At 45.3% G+C, this 16,248-nt stretch overlaps 1 protein-coding gene across 3 annotated transcripts in view; it reads right to left on the bottom strand.

Moving 5' to 3' along the window:
- The window catches only part of FAM149A (family with sequence similarity 149 member A), a 37,810-nt gene extending 28,561 nt beyond the window's left edge, over window positions 1–9,249 (bottom strand). For 2 of the 3 annotated variants that reach the window (XM_084877716.1, XM_084877717.1), the window contains exons 1-2: window positions 9,208–9,249; window positions 8,947–9,152 (exon numbers count right to left, since the gene is read on the bottom strand). In XM_084877716.1, the coding sequence (XP_084733842.1) occupies window positions 8,947–9,152; window positions 9,208–9,243 (242 nt within the window). In that variant the 5' untranslated portion in view covers window positions 9,244–9,249. Of the gene's footprint in view, window positions 1–569; window positions 714–8,946; window positions 9,153–9,207 lie in introns of those variants that run through there. The other variant, XM_084877718.1, reaches the window with a different exon arrangement.
- Window positions 9,250–16,248: the final 6,999 nt, after the last annotated feature.

Here is a 16,248-nt window from a genome sequence, read left to right as displayed (position 1 = left end):
GGACCTACTTTGGGGTGTGAACGGAAGGGCAACAACGGAACCGCAGTGTATTGATTAGCTGATGTATCAGAGTGAAGGCCGAGTCCCAGTCGCCATGAGCCACTCCATTCCAGTTGTCCAGGAAATGGCCGGAGCCTCTGCCTTCACTTTGAGAAAGCTGCCTCCTGAGCCCACACACCAGGGCCTGTAGAGATTCAAGGATTCAACAGCCATCGCAGCTTCCAGCTGTGTTCCTGTCTAAAGGGCTGTCTGACATGGGCCCTGTGTTCTGCACGGGCTGCAATGCAGGTGGTTCTCTGTAAAGAACTGGCCTTGGCGAGCCTGCCCCTCCCTGTATGACACTCAGCTGTCCTGCCTTCACCCAGGAACCTGCTGAAGGGACCTGGGCTGGGGCTGCAGACGTCACATCAGGAGCCATAGAGGCTTCTCAGAGCCAGTGAGCCCTTCACCAGCACGAGAACCCCATGAGCGGGGGCAGGGGCAGAGCAGAGGGGCCAGCTTTGCAGGAAACACCGCGCACAGGGCACGGACCGCGCAGGCAGAGCCCCCTCCCCCGGCCCAGCACTTACCCGATCACCAGCAGCCCCGGGCCTGCGCTCGCGGCTCCCGGCCCCGGCCCCTCGCCTCCGGGCCTGGGCGCCCCGGCCCCGCGCCCGCACCCCGGGCGGAGCCCCTGCGGGCGGCGGGCCCCGCGCCCCCGCGCCCCCAGCCCCGCGGCCCCCCGCCCGCCCAGCGCGGCCCCCGCCCTGCACGTGCGGCCGATCGCGCCCGGGCACCGCGGGCTCCGGGCCGGGGCGGCGGCCACCGGGGGCGGCTCACAGGGGGCGGAGGCTCCGCGCCCCCCAGACCCGGAGGCCCCGCGGGCGGATTCCTGGAGGCGGCGGCCCCTGGGCCCCTGCGCCCGCCTCCCGCCTCCTCCCCGGGCGCCGGAGGTCCAGCTGGACCTGGGGGCGGGCGCCCAGCCGCCTCCTCCTCCCAAACCCGGGCTCCCCGCCCCCATCCGCCGGCCTCCCACCCCCACCCCCACCCCCCACGTCCCCGGCCCCGGACCTCCGGGATGCGGTCCCTCCCGCCCAGGGCAGATCTCAGTCCCGGGCCCTGGGCTTCGGGGCAGCGCTCAGCCCCGGGCACCAGCTCTGCCGCTCCGTCTCCCGGGCGCAGGGCCGCCTCCGCCCCATTATCTGCGGGGAGGTCTGTGCGGACAGGGGTGCCGTCTCCCTATGGTCTCTCTCTCTCTCTTCTCTCTCTCTCTCTCTCTCTCTCTCTCTCTCTCTCTCTCTCTCTCTCTCTCTCTCTCTCTCTCTCTCTCTCTCTCTCATCTGTGAGTGAGGATGGAGATGGGCTGCAGGCCTGGGGACAGAGGCGGCTTACTGGTTCCCGTTCTCTGCAGAACCCTGACTAGTACGCTGGTGACACTGGGATGCAATGTAGAGTTCAGTTAATAATAATGCATCGTTGTGGGTTCATTGATTGAGACAAATGTATCATAATAATATGAAATGTTGATACTAGGAAGCAACTGTTCTGTACATTTAAAACTGTTCTAAAATTAAAAGCTTCTTTTTTTTTTTAAAATGCTTTGAACTCCTCTATGCATTTAAGTGTATTTTACGAGTAACTACTTAACAAGAAGACCAATAAAACCATGTTGTGTTTACTCATTTTAATGTGAATGGTATAATAATCTCAGAAAGTGCTAGTAAGCTATGAAGTTCACAGCTTATATGAAATTAGAGAGAAATATAGAATTAGTATATGATTTAAAATAAAAAAAATTGAAAAAATATTACCTAGATGGCATAACTTATAAGGGTATTATTTTAAATGATTATAAGAAATTTCAATAGTTTTATCTTATAAATAATAACATAAACTTGCTTTGTATGAATTTTTTTAGGGCAGCCTATATAAAGCAAAATACAACTACAAGGTTGTATACACACACTTTGAATAATTATGAAATCAGTGTTTGTTAAAATACATTTCATTTTCAAAATGTAATAGAACCAGCTGCTGAAGTGTGTGTACATTTTGGGGGACATCTTGTATTGGACTGGATTAACATTTTCTGCGATACTGCCAGATCGCCACTAGATGTCCGTCTTTCCCATCCCATCTTTTGTCACTAAAAGCCATGCCAGATGGATTTTAATGTGTTTTTGTTGCTATTTGCAAAATGTAGGATGTAGCGAAAATTCATTTCAGTGCAGATGTAGAATCCTGTTTAGATAGGAAATCACTTTTGCAGCGAGCAGTATCTAGTGTGCACGGCCAGCAGAAAGCGTCCAGATGCTGACACACAACACGGGCGAATGCTCAGTCCTGCGGGCATATAGGGTCCCGGAACTACACACCTCACTTCTCAACTCACCACCGCCTGAAAGGTGGCTACTTTTTTGTACAGGAAAGCAATATTAAGTTACCAAGAGCAAACACTCTTATATAGATCTGTCCAGTCTGACTTCAAAAGCTTGCCCTTTTTAAGATTCATCTCAGATCTTATTTGCAGATTTCTGCTCTCACGTTCCTTTTTCATAAGATGTTCTATGACCATCTATAGTTGATTTATCTAATATCCTATATAATAAAACTCTAAAAATGCAAATAGACTGAACAGCGGAACAACCGAACAACTAGTCGCTATGATGTGCGTTGACCATCAGGGAGCGTGGGCGGTACACGGTGGGCGTCACTCAGCAAGAGGCAGAGTGCAGGACATGGCCACTGTGGGGCGCCAGTTGCTGTCATATGGGCAAGCCTCCGGTGGTTACCGAAAATTCTTTGCTCTCACGAGCCCTGGTCCCACCCGGCTTTCACACCTGCTGCTGGCACTGGACACCAGTCCTTATTGCTCAGCACCATCAGCAGGTGTGAGTGGCGGCTGCCCACCCTAATAGTCTCTAAGGACTTCTCTACCTCCCCCTACTCCTGAGGGGCAATCAGGGCAGCAGCTGCTGCTTGTACCCGCTGGCAATGCCAGCCTCACTCGTGCCTGCTCCTGGCACCGGCCCCAATCATTCTGCACTGTCAGCAGGTGCCACCGGGCCCACACTGTCAGTGTGTGGCAGTGGAGGTGGTAGGAGCAGGGCTGCTGCCAGACAGGGGTCCGGGGTCCACAGGAGGAGGGGCCGGGTGGAGATGCGGAGGTTGGGCTGAGATCGCCCCTGTGCCCACCACACCTTATGGCCCACAGTTCCTTTCAAGGTACATGTATTTGTGCACTGGGCCCTTAGTGTTCTGTAACAATAGTCGCTAACATTTCTTTAATGCTCGCCATATCCTAGGCTGTTTTAAGCACTTAAGCATTTAAGCTTCACATTAATTCTTTGAAGGGGGAGAGACTGTTAGTACCATTCTACAGATTAGTAAACTGAGGCACAGAGAAGTTGATGGTTTGGCAGAGCTACAGTCTAGCTTAGGCCATTGGTGACAGACCTTACACCATACTTCTATGTAAAACACCTCCTGTAAAGCTCCTGCCAAAAACACCGAGAAGCTAAAGCTTACTATATTCAGCAAAGAATAAAAATAGTTTTAAACTTTAGAGGAATGCTGTATCTAAAAAGAGATAGCAGAAGGAAAAATTATTAGATTTTTAATATAAATAGTAAATATTTAAGAGTCCTAAGAATCTATGAGGTCTACAGCTTATATAAAATTGTAGAAGGACAAAGAATTAGTATATTATTCAAAACAAAACACCTATATCGCTTATTTAGAAACCTAACAACTTCAAAATGAGTGCTGAAAAATATCCGGGACAATAATTATTAGGTGAGATCATAGGAAGTTGCCAGTAGTATACTGCTTAGAACCAGAAAACAGAAACTTTATGTTACCATCTTATACCTTAAATTAACGGGTTCAATAACATTTGTTAACATCCAATATTTTTTCTCACTTTTAAGCATTTACTTTATGATACATTTATCAGTAGAAAGTGAAAGAAAGAATATATATGTAAAATAATGAAAGTTTAATATGCTAATTAGACTGGACATTCGAACGAACGACCTTCCAGACATCCTTCTGGACGAAGCCCCGGGTGCCGGGGACCAAGGCAGAGGTGGTTAGGGGCAATCAGGCAGGGAGGTGAGTGGTTAGGGGTGATCAGGCAGGCAGGCAGGTGAGCAGTTAGGAGCCAGCAGTCCCGGATTGAGAGAGGGATGTCGGACTGCCAGTTAAGGCCCGATCCTGTAGGTGCCCTAGGATCGGACCTAAAGTGGCAGTCGGATATCCCCTAAGGGGTCCCAGATTGTAAGAGGGTGCAGACTGGGCTGAAGGACACCCCCCCCCCCCCCCCCGTGTACGAATTTTGTTTTATAAATACTTTTATAAATAATTTATCAGGCTTTCAAAGTCAAAACAGCCCCTAATTCTATTCTATGAAGAGTTCAATTTCCTAAACTGCAACATGAAAATAGTCAAATTTTCCCCCCCAAAAAATGTTTTTTTTTAATATTTGATTTCATTTATTCTTTTAATTAGTAAAGCAGAAAACAAAGACCTTGTAATAACTGATTGATCAGTATAAGGTGTCATTTTCATTTTATGGGTTAACGTTTGCTAGGTCTGATATTATAAAAGCTACCCTAGTTTCCTTTACAGTAGAATTTTCACTTCATCCATACATTTATATTTAACCTTTCTGTATTCTTACGTTTAAACTGTGTCATTGACAACCAATATAAAGTTGCTGCTTACAGCTTACATTCAGAGGAGATTAAATTTGCTCTACAGCAGACTGGGCTGGGAGCTCTAGGCATCCAAACCACCCTAATCCAATAAAAATTAAGATGATTTCAATCTGGGGTTAGGTGTCTCTTAGACTGGTCTATTTCCATCTCATCATAACTGTGTGTGTGTGTGTATGTGTGTGTGTGTGTGTATATATGTGTGTGTGTGTATATGTGTGTGTGTGTATGTGTGTGTGTGTGTGTGTGTGGCAGGGGGAGGGTGTTCTGTTAATTGTCTTCTTTTCTAGTTAACACTCAGGTGGTGGTTGGTGTCATTGCTGGAAATAAAAATAAGGAACGTTTTGTAGTGAAACACTTTACAATGTGTGATATAAGTCATCATTGATCTCCCAAGAAATTTTTAAATAAAATATACATCCCCACCGCCATGCTTTTATTTTTTTAATTTTTTTTATATATATTTTATTGATTTTGTACAGAGAGGAAGGGAGAGAGATAGAGAGTTAGAAACATCGATGAGAGAGAGTCATCGATCAGTTGCCTCTTGCATACCCCCTACTGGGGATATGCCCGCAACCAAGGTACATGCCCTTGACCGGAATCGAACCCGGGTCCCTTCAGTCCCCAAGCCGACGCTCTATCCATTGAGCTAAACCGGTCCCGGCGGGCCCCCCCCCCCCAATGCTTTTAATGCAAGAATAACTCACTAGTGCTTTCTGCTAAAATTAGGGTTGCATTCTGTTTCCTGGTCAGTCTGAGACAAAAACAGGTTTCCAACAGGAACAGTATGTGGATTAAGAGTGTGTTTGGATTGGGAGTACAGGCACACACATGAGACGCTCAGCTCAAAGTGTCTCATAATTTAGCTAGTTCAGGCAACAAATTCTAAAAATAGAACTTACGTTGAGCAAGGTCAGCTACTGTCTCTGCTTTGCATAAAAGGTGGTTTCATAACAAAAGACAAGAAACTGACACATATTTGCTATTACATAACTTTCTGAAATCTCATTGTAAGAAATTCAAATAATGGTTAATTTAGAAATTGTCACTTTAATGAATCTTTAAAACCAATACCTGGTTAGATTGTTTTAGATCATCAAAATCACTTCATTTATGTTAGAAAGCAATATGCAAGAGCGATACAAATTGTTAAATGTTATGTGAAATAAATATACTCATTGGATGAACATAATATAAGGGCCTGGCAAGGATTACTGTTGTAAATATTTAATCATAAGGCATCTTCTAAAGACACCTTGAAGTGAAATTCTAATGTGCAGGTATATTCTTTCCTCTCAAGGGCCATAGCTAATTCCTTATGCTTCATTTTTTTTTTCTAGTAAGAATGTTTGCTTATTACTGCCTTACTAGAATGAATAAAATATTTGATTTGCTATTAAATAATAAACTAGAGTTGGCTAACCCAATGCTTTATTTTAAATAAGTCATGCTTTTTATGCTAAAATTCACTTGTTATCTATACTTCAAGTGGATAAAATTAAGCTTTAAATTTGGTTTTATCAGTATTAATAGGACTATTGTTCTGAGGAAGTTAGTTTTAGGTTAATTGGAATTTTTATTTTTTAAATGTAATTTAACTGGAAAGAGTAATTTTTTAGAGTATGTCTGCTACAGGAAAAATACCACCAACTACCTTAGAAGTAGATTTTACTTTTCATTACCATCTTAAATAATTTGTTAAAAAACAAACTACTTGGTTACACATATTGTGGATAATATACTGCCTGCATTTGGTTCTTACATTTCCCACAGATTAGCCATGAGAAATTAGACCAATTGTTTTCCTTTCTGATCCTCAACTTCTTCATCTGTAGAATGAAATAACATCCCTACCTTGTATGTCTGGGGTATTCATGATAATGTCTACAGATGCATGGAGCATCTGGTACCTAGTAGATATGGAAAAGCCAGCTCTTATTTTAAATGCTAAGAAGCTTAGATTTGTACAATAATACACATATCAGCAATGAAATGTGATCACAAACATGTCAAATTTAGTAAGTAAAACAAAAATCTGACTCAGGTAGGCCTTTTTCTTGAAACTATCAGCTTCTTTATAACATTCTAGAGGCCCAGTGCACAAAAATCGTGCATGGAGGAGGTTGTCCCCTCAGCCCAGCCTATACCCTCTCCAATCTGGGACTCCCTCTTGCAATCCAGGTCCACTTGTTCCTAACCATTCACCTGCCTGCCTAACTAATGCCCCCAACTGCCCTCCTCTGCCGTCTTGGTTGCCCCCAACAGCCCTCCCCATCCAGCCTGGTTGCCCCCAATGACCCTCCTCTGCAGGCCTGGTTATCCCCAACGGCCCTTCCTCGCAGGTCAGATCACTCTCAATTGCCCTACCCTGCCGGCTTGGTTGCCCCCAAATGCCCTCCCCTGCCACCTGATTGCCCCTAACTGCCTATGCATCAACCCCCATCACCATGGCTTTGTCCAGAAGGAAGTTAGACATCCGAAAGATGGTCTAATTTACAAGTTACCCTTTTATTAGTACAGATAGATTATATAGGATAGGGTTGCTTAAATGTGGGGGAGCCTTTTTCAGCAGGAAGAGATGCTTGCCACCAACTGCCATCCCCTGCCAGCCTGGTCACCCCCAACTGCCCTCCCCTGCAGGCCCGGTTGCCCCTAACTGTCCTTCCCCATTGGCCTTGATAGCTCCCCCAATTGCCCTATCCATAATGCCAAATACAGTGGTATTTAAAAGTATCTATTAAAAGTGTGTAGATAATAGAAATATGGACTGAAATGCCCAGCTATGGACACTGACCCCAGTTCTCTCACTGGTCACACTGATGTGTTTCAGGCCCTCTTTGTAAAAAGCACTAAGACTCCGGTTCAAGATCAGTGTGTAGATCTGTTTGCTCATAAAACTTTAATTGCATAAATGTTAAGGACCAGTAGCCGATAACAAAGGTCTAATTCCTCACCCGTAAGTACCCTAGCCACTTATCCAAATGCAATTGATTTTCTTTAAGAAAAAAAATAAAATAAAATCAGTCGATTCGTGCATTTCATACTGCAATATTGTAAATGAAAAGAAAAAAGTTATTTCACTGTTTGTTTTAGAACTGAGGTGAATGTCATGCAGTTTCATAAAAATGTAATCATTTAAATTGTGAATGGGTTAGAATCAGTCTTAATGCAAAAGTTCTCCGGGTAGGTAATTTATTTTTGGTGGAGGTGGGGTGGATGTGTGTGGGAGGAGTCAGGGACGGTGGGGGTTGGGGTGGGGTGGGGGTTCTTTGCTGGTAGGTCTGACCCTTCTCCCTTCGCCAGATCATAAGGCAGAAATCTCCGTTCAGGAATGGGCCCTGGGGGTCTGCCTTTAACCATTTCACTCTTCACTTGCAGGATTCAGAGAGCTGAACACTCTTGCACCCACTTAACTTCATTAAAAAATAAATTCACCTTAATTCTAAAATGCACGCTTTATAAGAAGAGTGTTTTCATTCCTGCTCATAGTGATGAAAGAATGTGTGTGCCTCTGTGTGTGTGTGTGTGTGAGTGTGTGTGCCTGTGTGTGTGTGCCTGTATGTGTGAGTGTGTGTGCGCCTGTGTGTGTGTGTGTGTGTGAGTGTGTGTGTGTGTGTGTGTGTGTGTTGAGAGAAATATCCTCCAGTTCCCAACTTTTCCCAGGAACCTGAGGGCACTTTGCAAAGCCCCAGAGCTCTAAGGTAGACATCACAGTGTCCTGGGCATTGCAAGAGCCCCGGTGTCAGGTGACGTCATACATATGTACATTAACGGCATGTTGCTTGGAGAAAACCCATCCCACTGGGATAAGAACTGGGGCTGGTCCTTGGAAAGTAGGGGGGCATCATTTCTTCGCATGGTAGCTGCCCGCACGCCTGCCAGGCTCTGCATTAGAGGAGGGACCTGGGCTCCCCTCAGAGTCCTGGAGACAACCAGGCTGTCAGCCAGCCCCCAAGGCGGAGTCAGTGACACCAGCTCCGCCCCTTCCCCTCCAAGCCCCTTCCCTCCACTCCGCCCTCTGGCGGACAGCGGAGGGCTGTCCGGAGAGAGCTGAGCGGGAGCCTGACTAGCGGTTTAGAAAGAACGGAAAGGCACAAAGGAGGACCGGGACATGGGCACGGAGGCTGCCCGGGGAGCTGGTGGAAGTCCCTGCAAACAGCTCGGTGTGCTGAGCTCGCCCAGCAGGGTGGCTGCTGCAGAAGAGGGGAGGGTCCCAGGGAGACACGGCCCGGACCGGGCTGCCACTCACGCGTGTCCGGCCTCCTCGGAGTCGCTGTCCGAGGCCCCCTCCTCGCCGATGCCCGGCAGCGTGAAGAGGAGGGTCCGGGGGCCCGGCCCGGGGGGCTTCCCTGGGCTCCAGGCTGAGCGGCTGCTGCCCGCTGCGCCCCGGATGGATGGCAGCGCCGCCCAGACCCCGCCTGGGACCGGGGTCAACAGCGCTCCCGCCCCCAGGGGCTCCCCCGCCCCCAGGTGCTCCCCCGCCCCCAGGTGCTCCCCCGCCCCCAGGGGCTCCGGGGAGCTCTGCGCTCTGCAGCCCCCGCTCCATGGGGCCGGGGGCCGGTCCGGGGGCAGGTGCTGGGGCAGGTGCTGGGGCAGATCCGGGGGCAGGTCCTGGCGCGGGGATGGGACTGGGCTCGCTCTGGGGCTACTGGGCAGGGAGACCCCGGGGCAGGAGGCGGGGAGCTGCGGCCGGAGCGCGGCGGGAGCCCAGGCGGGGGGCAGGGGCGGGGAGGGGGCCCGGGCGGGGGGCAGGGGCGGGGAGGGGGCCCGGGCGGGGGGCAGGGGCGGGGAGGGGGTCCGGGCGGGGGGCAGGGGCGGGGAGGGGGCCCGGGCGGGGGGCAGGGGCGGGGAGGGGGCCCGGGCGGGGGGCAGGGGCGGGGAGGGGGCCCGGGCGGGGGGCAGGGGCGGGGAGGGAGACACCCTCAGCGCTGAGCCCGCCGGCCCCGCGCCCGCGGCGCCTGCCGATCCGCTGGAGCTCCCGCCCGGGGAGCGGGCCGCCGTCGGGGCCTTGAAGATTCTGGAGAAGAGAGAGCCCAGGTCCCCCACGGCGCCCTTCATGGCGCAGACGTGGGAACGCCGCCCGCGCTGCAGCCGGAGCCTCAGGACCCCGGGGAGCCGGGCTGCGGGGCTCCAGCCGCCCCGGCTCGCGAGGGTCCGGAGGGGGCGGCCCGGGCGGGCGGGGATCCGGGGTTCCGTTTGCCGGGGTCCCCCTGGGGCCGCTGGTGCGCTCCCCACGCAGAGGAGCGTCTCTGGGCGCTCAGCCCGGAAGCCCTGGGACCCCCTTTCCGACGCCCAGATGCTCGCGGGGCTGAGGCTGCGGGGCGGCGGCCCCCCTGCCCCTCTCTGTCCCGGTCCCTGAGCCCCAGCGCCCCGCGGGCTGAGGGTGCGGGTGGGGCCCCTGGGCCTGCAGGACGCGCAGGCGGTTGCTAAGCTAAACAGCCCTGCCCTCTCCCCGCTCACTGCGCCTGGACTGCAGCTCCTGCAGCTCAGGGCTGTGTCCACAACAGGCACCCAGGCTCCCTCCTGGAGACCTGCCTTAAAGGAGCACCGACCCATTTCCCCATCGCCCTTTGGGCTCTGGGCTGAGGGCGAGGAGCTGGGACAGAGGCAGATAGCCCTGCTTCCAAAGGAGCTGGGGCCTCTCTAGTCTGACAAGACCGGCTGGGCCAGGGCAGGGGCGGCCAGCTCTCTGGCAGCAGGGGAGGCTGGTAAACAAACAAACAAACAAACAAACCCCACACCTGTTCTCAGGTGAGGGGACTTGAGTGAGCAGTGCCCACTCCTCCCCTTTAGGGGCCAGGTTCAAAGTGTGCCACTAAAAATGACACCGCGGGTGCCCCCCCAAGAACTTGGAAATAAGACGAGCCCGGACAGCTGAACTAGTAACATCCACATACAGGGTATGTGGTTAACACCCATCTGATCGGACCAAGAGATTTTAACAACTCAAATGTTTCAGAACTCGAATGATAATCAGATCAATCGATACAAACTCCAAGGCAGATATAAGAGGTAAGAATTTCTTATTAAGTGGAATACTGTTGGAAGCTACCCATTGTCTATCAGGAAATTGTAAACAAGGAACCCGGAATGCTGGTGAACCTTGAGTTCTGGCAAGGCCCAAAGCTATGCATAGATTATTAGTCAAGACAATGGTGGCTCAAGCAATTTCCTGACCAAATAATCTCAATGTAAATCTTTACTAGTATTTACTGACTTTTAAGATCGTCTGTCTGCTAATGGAATTGCCTGCAAAACTAAGAGCGATATGTGTATCTAAAATTGAATAAAATGTTGGCAGGGCCTGGACACCAATGACGCCTGTCTTCTTCAGAAAGACTATCCTGGTCCCCTGTTTCCAAATTCATATTTTTTGTCTAGTCTTGTCATTTGCCTGCAGCCCTTCTCCAGAATCTGAACCCTGGCCACACAGGATGTGGCTTCTCATATCTGGTGCCTCAAACAAAGGACCTCTGGAGAAGAATATTTGCCGGAGCAAAAAACGAAGTTCACCAGATAGGTAGGGAAGAAATCACTGAAAAGGTGGGGAAAATTCTCCACGTGCAAAGCCCACATTAGCTGCAGAAATCGCAAACTATAAGTAAGGTGGGGATGTCCTTTTAGCCAGGCTAATGGGGCAGAATTCGGTTAAAAAGAAAGAAACCTTATTGTAGACATTTGGTTTGTATGCTCAAGGATAAAGGAATTAAAGTGTCAGAAAGTATTCTCTTACAGTTTTTGCATATTATTATAGAACATAATCCTTGATTTCCTGAAGGTACATTAGATGTTGAATGTTGGGAAAGTGTATGTCAGAACTTGAAAAGAAAAAAAAAAAGCAGCAGGGGAAAGCTTGCCTCCAAATTGTTTCTCCTTGTGGAACACGGTATTGCATTTGCTAGAGCCTCTTAGAGAGGCAAAAGAGAATAAACCTCTTCCCCCCGCAACCATCACTCCTAAAGAGGAGCAGAAATAAAAATCGGAGGAATGGCCCTAATGGCCCCCTCCATCTCCATGTCCTAATCCTGAAACATTTAATTCACTACTGATAGAATCATCTATGCAAAGAGCTATCCGTGAAGGATGAAAGGATATGACAGTGGAGGAGAGACTTGCTTTTCCTATTATATAGGTAGCTGACCCACATTTCCCAAATCAGATAATAAGCAATGACTTACAGAATGAGCTAAATTATATGCAAAAAGCTTATGAGCAAATTAGACTTCATGGAAAAAACAGGACATTAAAAAAAAAAAAAAAAAAAAGAATGTTGGCAACCAAAAAGAACACAAGGTGGCACTCAAGGGAAAAGCATAAGCATTCTACTTCCCAATTCAATCAAGGCAGATTCAACCTCTTTAAAATCCCTTAGAAAAATGGAAGTAATTAAAATATTACTAGATCTTCTATTTTTTTATTTTTTAAAAATATATTTTATTGATTTTTTACAGAGAAGAAAGGAGAGGGATAGAGAGTTAGAAACATCGATGAGAGAGAGACATCAATCAGCTGCCTCCTGCACATCTCCCACTGGGGATGTGCCCACAAGCAGGGCACATGCCCTTGACTGGAATCTAACGAACTTGGGACCTTTCAATCCGCAGGCCGACGTTCCATCCACTGAGACAAACCGGTCTTGGCAAAATATTGCTAGATCTTTTAGTGATCCTGTAAAATGGACACCTACACTCTAAAGTATTATTAAAAGTCTCATTTTTACCATGTTTTTATTTCCAAGTCCATCATTTAAACTTTAGACAAATGCGACATTTCTCAGAATTTAGGGATGCGTCTGGGATTTCTTTACTCTTAAAGAGAAAAGCAAGCTTAAGAAAATGCGCACACACCACCTGATTTTTGGGTGACTTCTTGAGCCCAAATATCTTCATGGATACTATAGAATAAACCCAAAATTTCTTTTTCTTTAAAAGATGGCAAAAATGACACAAGAAAATATACAAGCTGTATTTGAGCAACAGGATTAATGTTTCCATAATAATGGTAATTTTTAATAATAATGTACCACATTCCAAAGTTGCCTCTCAAATATTGGAAGCACTCCTATTTTTATAAAATAAAAATAGTAATACTTTATCATTAAAGCCACTGAAAGTCAGTAAGTTATCTCTGTTACAAAATTTGCCAAAAGAAAATGCCTTGGATAGTAATTAGCTTTAAAATCTCAAAGTTATTAAAACATAAATAAATAGATATAACTAAATGAAGAATTTGTGGTAAAGCTTCTCAGTAATAATTATAAACATGTTAGTGATAAAAATTTAGTCGCTTTTCTCCCTGTAAAAGTGGAGAACCAGGTAGCAGCAGCAACCTTAAAATGTTATCTCTAAGAAGAATATAGTAGTTTTAAAATTCAAGTGGGCCTGCTCTCTTCTCTCCTTGCCTTTTTCACCAGCCTCAAACATAATTTTTCCAAAATTTTTGGTAACTTAAAATTTTAGAACATTGCTGAATTAAATAATAACATTATTAAATATTTAGGATATTTTAAAATGACAAAAATACTGAAATATTAACCTGAGTTTACCTCATATAAAAAATCTAAAGGATAAATTTGAATCTATTAATTAAATGTCTTGTATTTTATTTAAAATATATCCTTAGCCGAAACTGGTTTGGCTCAGTGGCTTGTGGACTGAAGGGTCTCAGGTTTGATTCCAGTCAAGGGCATGTACCTTGGTTGTGGGCACATCCCCAATAAGGGGTGTGCAAGAGACAGCTGATCAATGACTCTCTCATCAATGTTTCTAACTCTCTATCTATCTCCCTTCCTCTCTGTAAAAAATCAATAAAAATATATTTTAAAAAATAAATAAATAAAATATATCCTTAAAATGTAAAAACATTACTATTGATAATTTGAGAAATGCTAAGTATTTAACTTGCCACCTAAAATTTGAGGCTTCTAAAAATTTAGTTAAAATTAAGTCAGAAGAAATTATATAGAATTCATAAAGTTTAGAAATTCATTTTTGAGAAAATTAATTTTTACATTTTCTCTGGAGAAAGTAGAAGTTCAAAATATATTATAGTCCTCATGTGTACTATGTATGGTAAAATTTCAACTTAGGATGTAATATTTTATTGGCCTAATTAAAAAAGGAGGATTAATTCTATGATTTGAACCAAATTTTAATATAAAAACTGGTTTAAATTTAATTAATATCTTTTAGAATAATTACAAAAGTTATGTTGAAAATGTCAATCTAAAAAATGCTGGCTGTTTACTTTTAATTTTCATTGGAGAATTAAATTTTAAGTATTGTATAGTTTTGATAATGGAAGGCAAGATATACATTTTAAAGAAAAAGGAGGAAAAAGTTCTATACAGATAGCTGAACATATTTACAATATTAATAATAGAAAGAAAAAATATTAGAGTAAAAATACATTTTAAAATATATTTTATTGATTTTTTTTTTACAGAGAGAAAGGGAGAGGGATAGAGAGTTAGAAACATCAAGGAGAGAGAAACATCGATCAGCTGCCTCCTGCACACCTCCTACTGGGGATGTGCCCTCAACCCAAGTACATGCCCTTGACTGGAATTAAACCTGGGACCTTTCAGTGTGCAGGCTGACGTTCTATCCACTGAGCCAGGTTACGGCAAAAAAAAAAAAAAAAAAAAAAAAAAAAAAAAAAAATGCATTTTTAAAGGACATAAAAAGAAGGTTTGAAGACTAATTTGAAAGTATAACATTTATAAAGGTTATATATATGATGAGAAGAGAAAGAAAGAATTTTGAAAGAAATAAATTCTAAAGTTAACTATTTCCAAAAGTTGTAAAAGGGTCATAAAATTTCAGGGAAGTTTGAACAAAGACTAGACCACTGCCCTTATCAAGTTACATATGCAAATGAGCACTAGCTAAAAAGAATGCTGTTTAAACATAAATTTTAAGCTTAATAAAAAAGAGAAATTTTAAAATCTCTTCGGCTACTATTTACAAAGTAAACTAAAAATTATTGTTTAAGTATTAAATCTCACCATTAATGAGACACCATAAGTAAAAAGATAATTACTTTAACCTGAAACATATGCATGGCAGCATTGGCTAGCATACAAGAAGTATCTAAATTTTTTGCTTCATTTAAAAGAAAGAAGAAAGTGTTTTAAAAGAAATTCTCTAAATGTAACTTAAAGATCACCCTGGGAAAAAATAAAGGGAAATGCCCTTCAGATATTTAGAAACTGTAACTAAAATTCAATATCTTAAGCCTTAAAAGAGTAGAAATACAAAGAGAATTGCCTTAGAACTATAAATGAGTTTTTAGAAGTTATTAGGAACATTAATTTGTTTGTTAAGACCTTATCTAAGAATCTCAGTAGAAGAAATGACAAATCTGTTACTCAATTAAAATGACTCAGTGACACAAACTGTCATTTCCAGCAATTTTGTAAAAAGTAGAAAATTCAGCACATTGCAGGTTTTCTAAAAGCCTCTTAATATTATTTAAAACAAAAAAGGGGGGATTATAGAGATATTGCCTGTAAGTTGACTACCCTAAGCCTTAATTACTTTAAATTTTTTCACTTGTGATGCAGATGGCAAGACACCCTTGGAAATACAATGGTGTCAGAATAAGCCAAAGGGAAATGGTCCAGTTCAGTAGTCAGTAAACTCATTAGTCAACAGAGCCAAATATCAACAGAACAACGATTGAAATTTCTTTTGAGCCGAGACCGGTTTGGCTCAATGGATAGAGTGTCGGCTTGGGGACTGAAGGGTCCCGGGTTCGATTCCGGTCGAGGGCATATCCCCAGTAGGGGTTGTGCAAGAGGCAGCTGATTGATGACTCTCTCTCATCGATGTTTCTAACTCTCTATCTCTCTCCCTTCCTCTCTGTACAAAATCAATAAAATATATTTTAAAAAAAATTTCTTTTGAGAGTCAAATTTTTTAAACTTAAACCTCTTCTAACACCACTTCTTCAAAATAGACTCTCCCAGGCCCTGGTATTTTGTGGAAGAGCCACACTCAAGGGGCCAAAGAGCTGTGTGTGGCTGGAGAGCCTCACTCTGCCAACCTCGGGTCTATTAAAATGGGAAGATCCCAAGTCTGGTGTATGGAAGGGCCCCGACCCCCTGTTAATGTTTGATCGAGGACACGCTTGTGCATTTCCAGAAAACATCTCCAAGCCAGTGTGGATTTCCACAAGAAATATTAAACTTCAACAAGGATCCAAGGGAGGAACTGTCCAGATTAATGAGAACCTTGCATCTGGATCCACACCTTGCAGCTGCAGACAATCAGTAACCTAGCCGCAGATAGTGGCCGCCCCAAACAACCCACTGAAGATAAGGAGTGAGAGGAGAACAAGGCGGAGACAAACAGCCCGAAGGTCACCTGGGGATGGTGAAGAAGACGGTCCGGGAAGCTGAGCGAATTTGTGAGGAGACCAGAACCACATGAACACCTGAGAACGTCTTTCCTGCAATGCTAGCAGTCATCAGCTGTGTGGTAATACTACCAGGGGCAAATGGGGAAGTATTTTGGACTTACGTTCCTGACCCACCATGGGTAAGACCCCT

Source organism: Pipistrellus hanaki, assembly GCF_964339955.1.
Source record: "Pipistrellus hanaki genome assembly, chromosome: 3".
Lineage (NCBI taxonomy): Eukaryota > Metazoa > Chordata > Mammalia > Chiroptera > Vespertilionidae > Pipistrellus > Pipistrellus hanaki.
The sequence above is the reverse complement of the archived record's forward strand: the minus strand, read 5'-3'. Positions and strand labels throughout refer to the sequence as shown.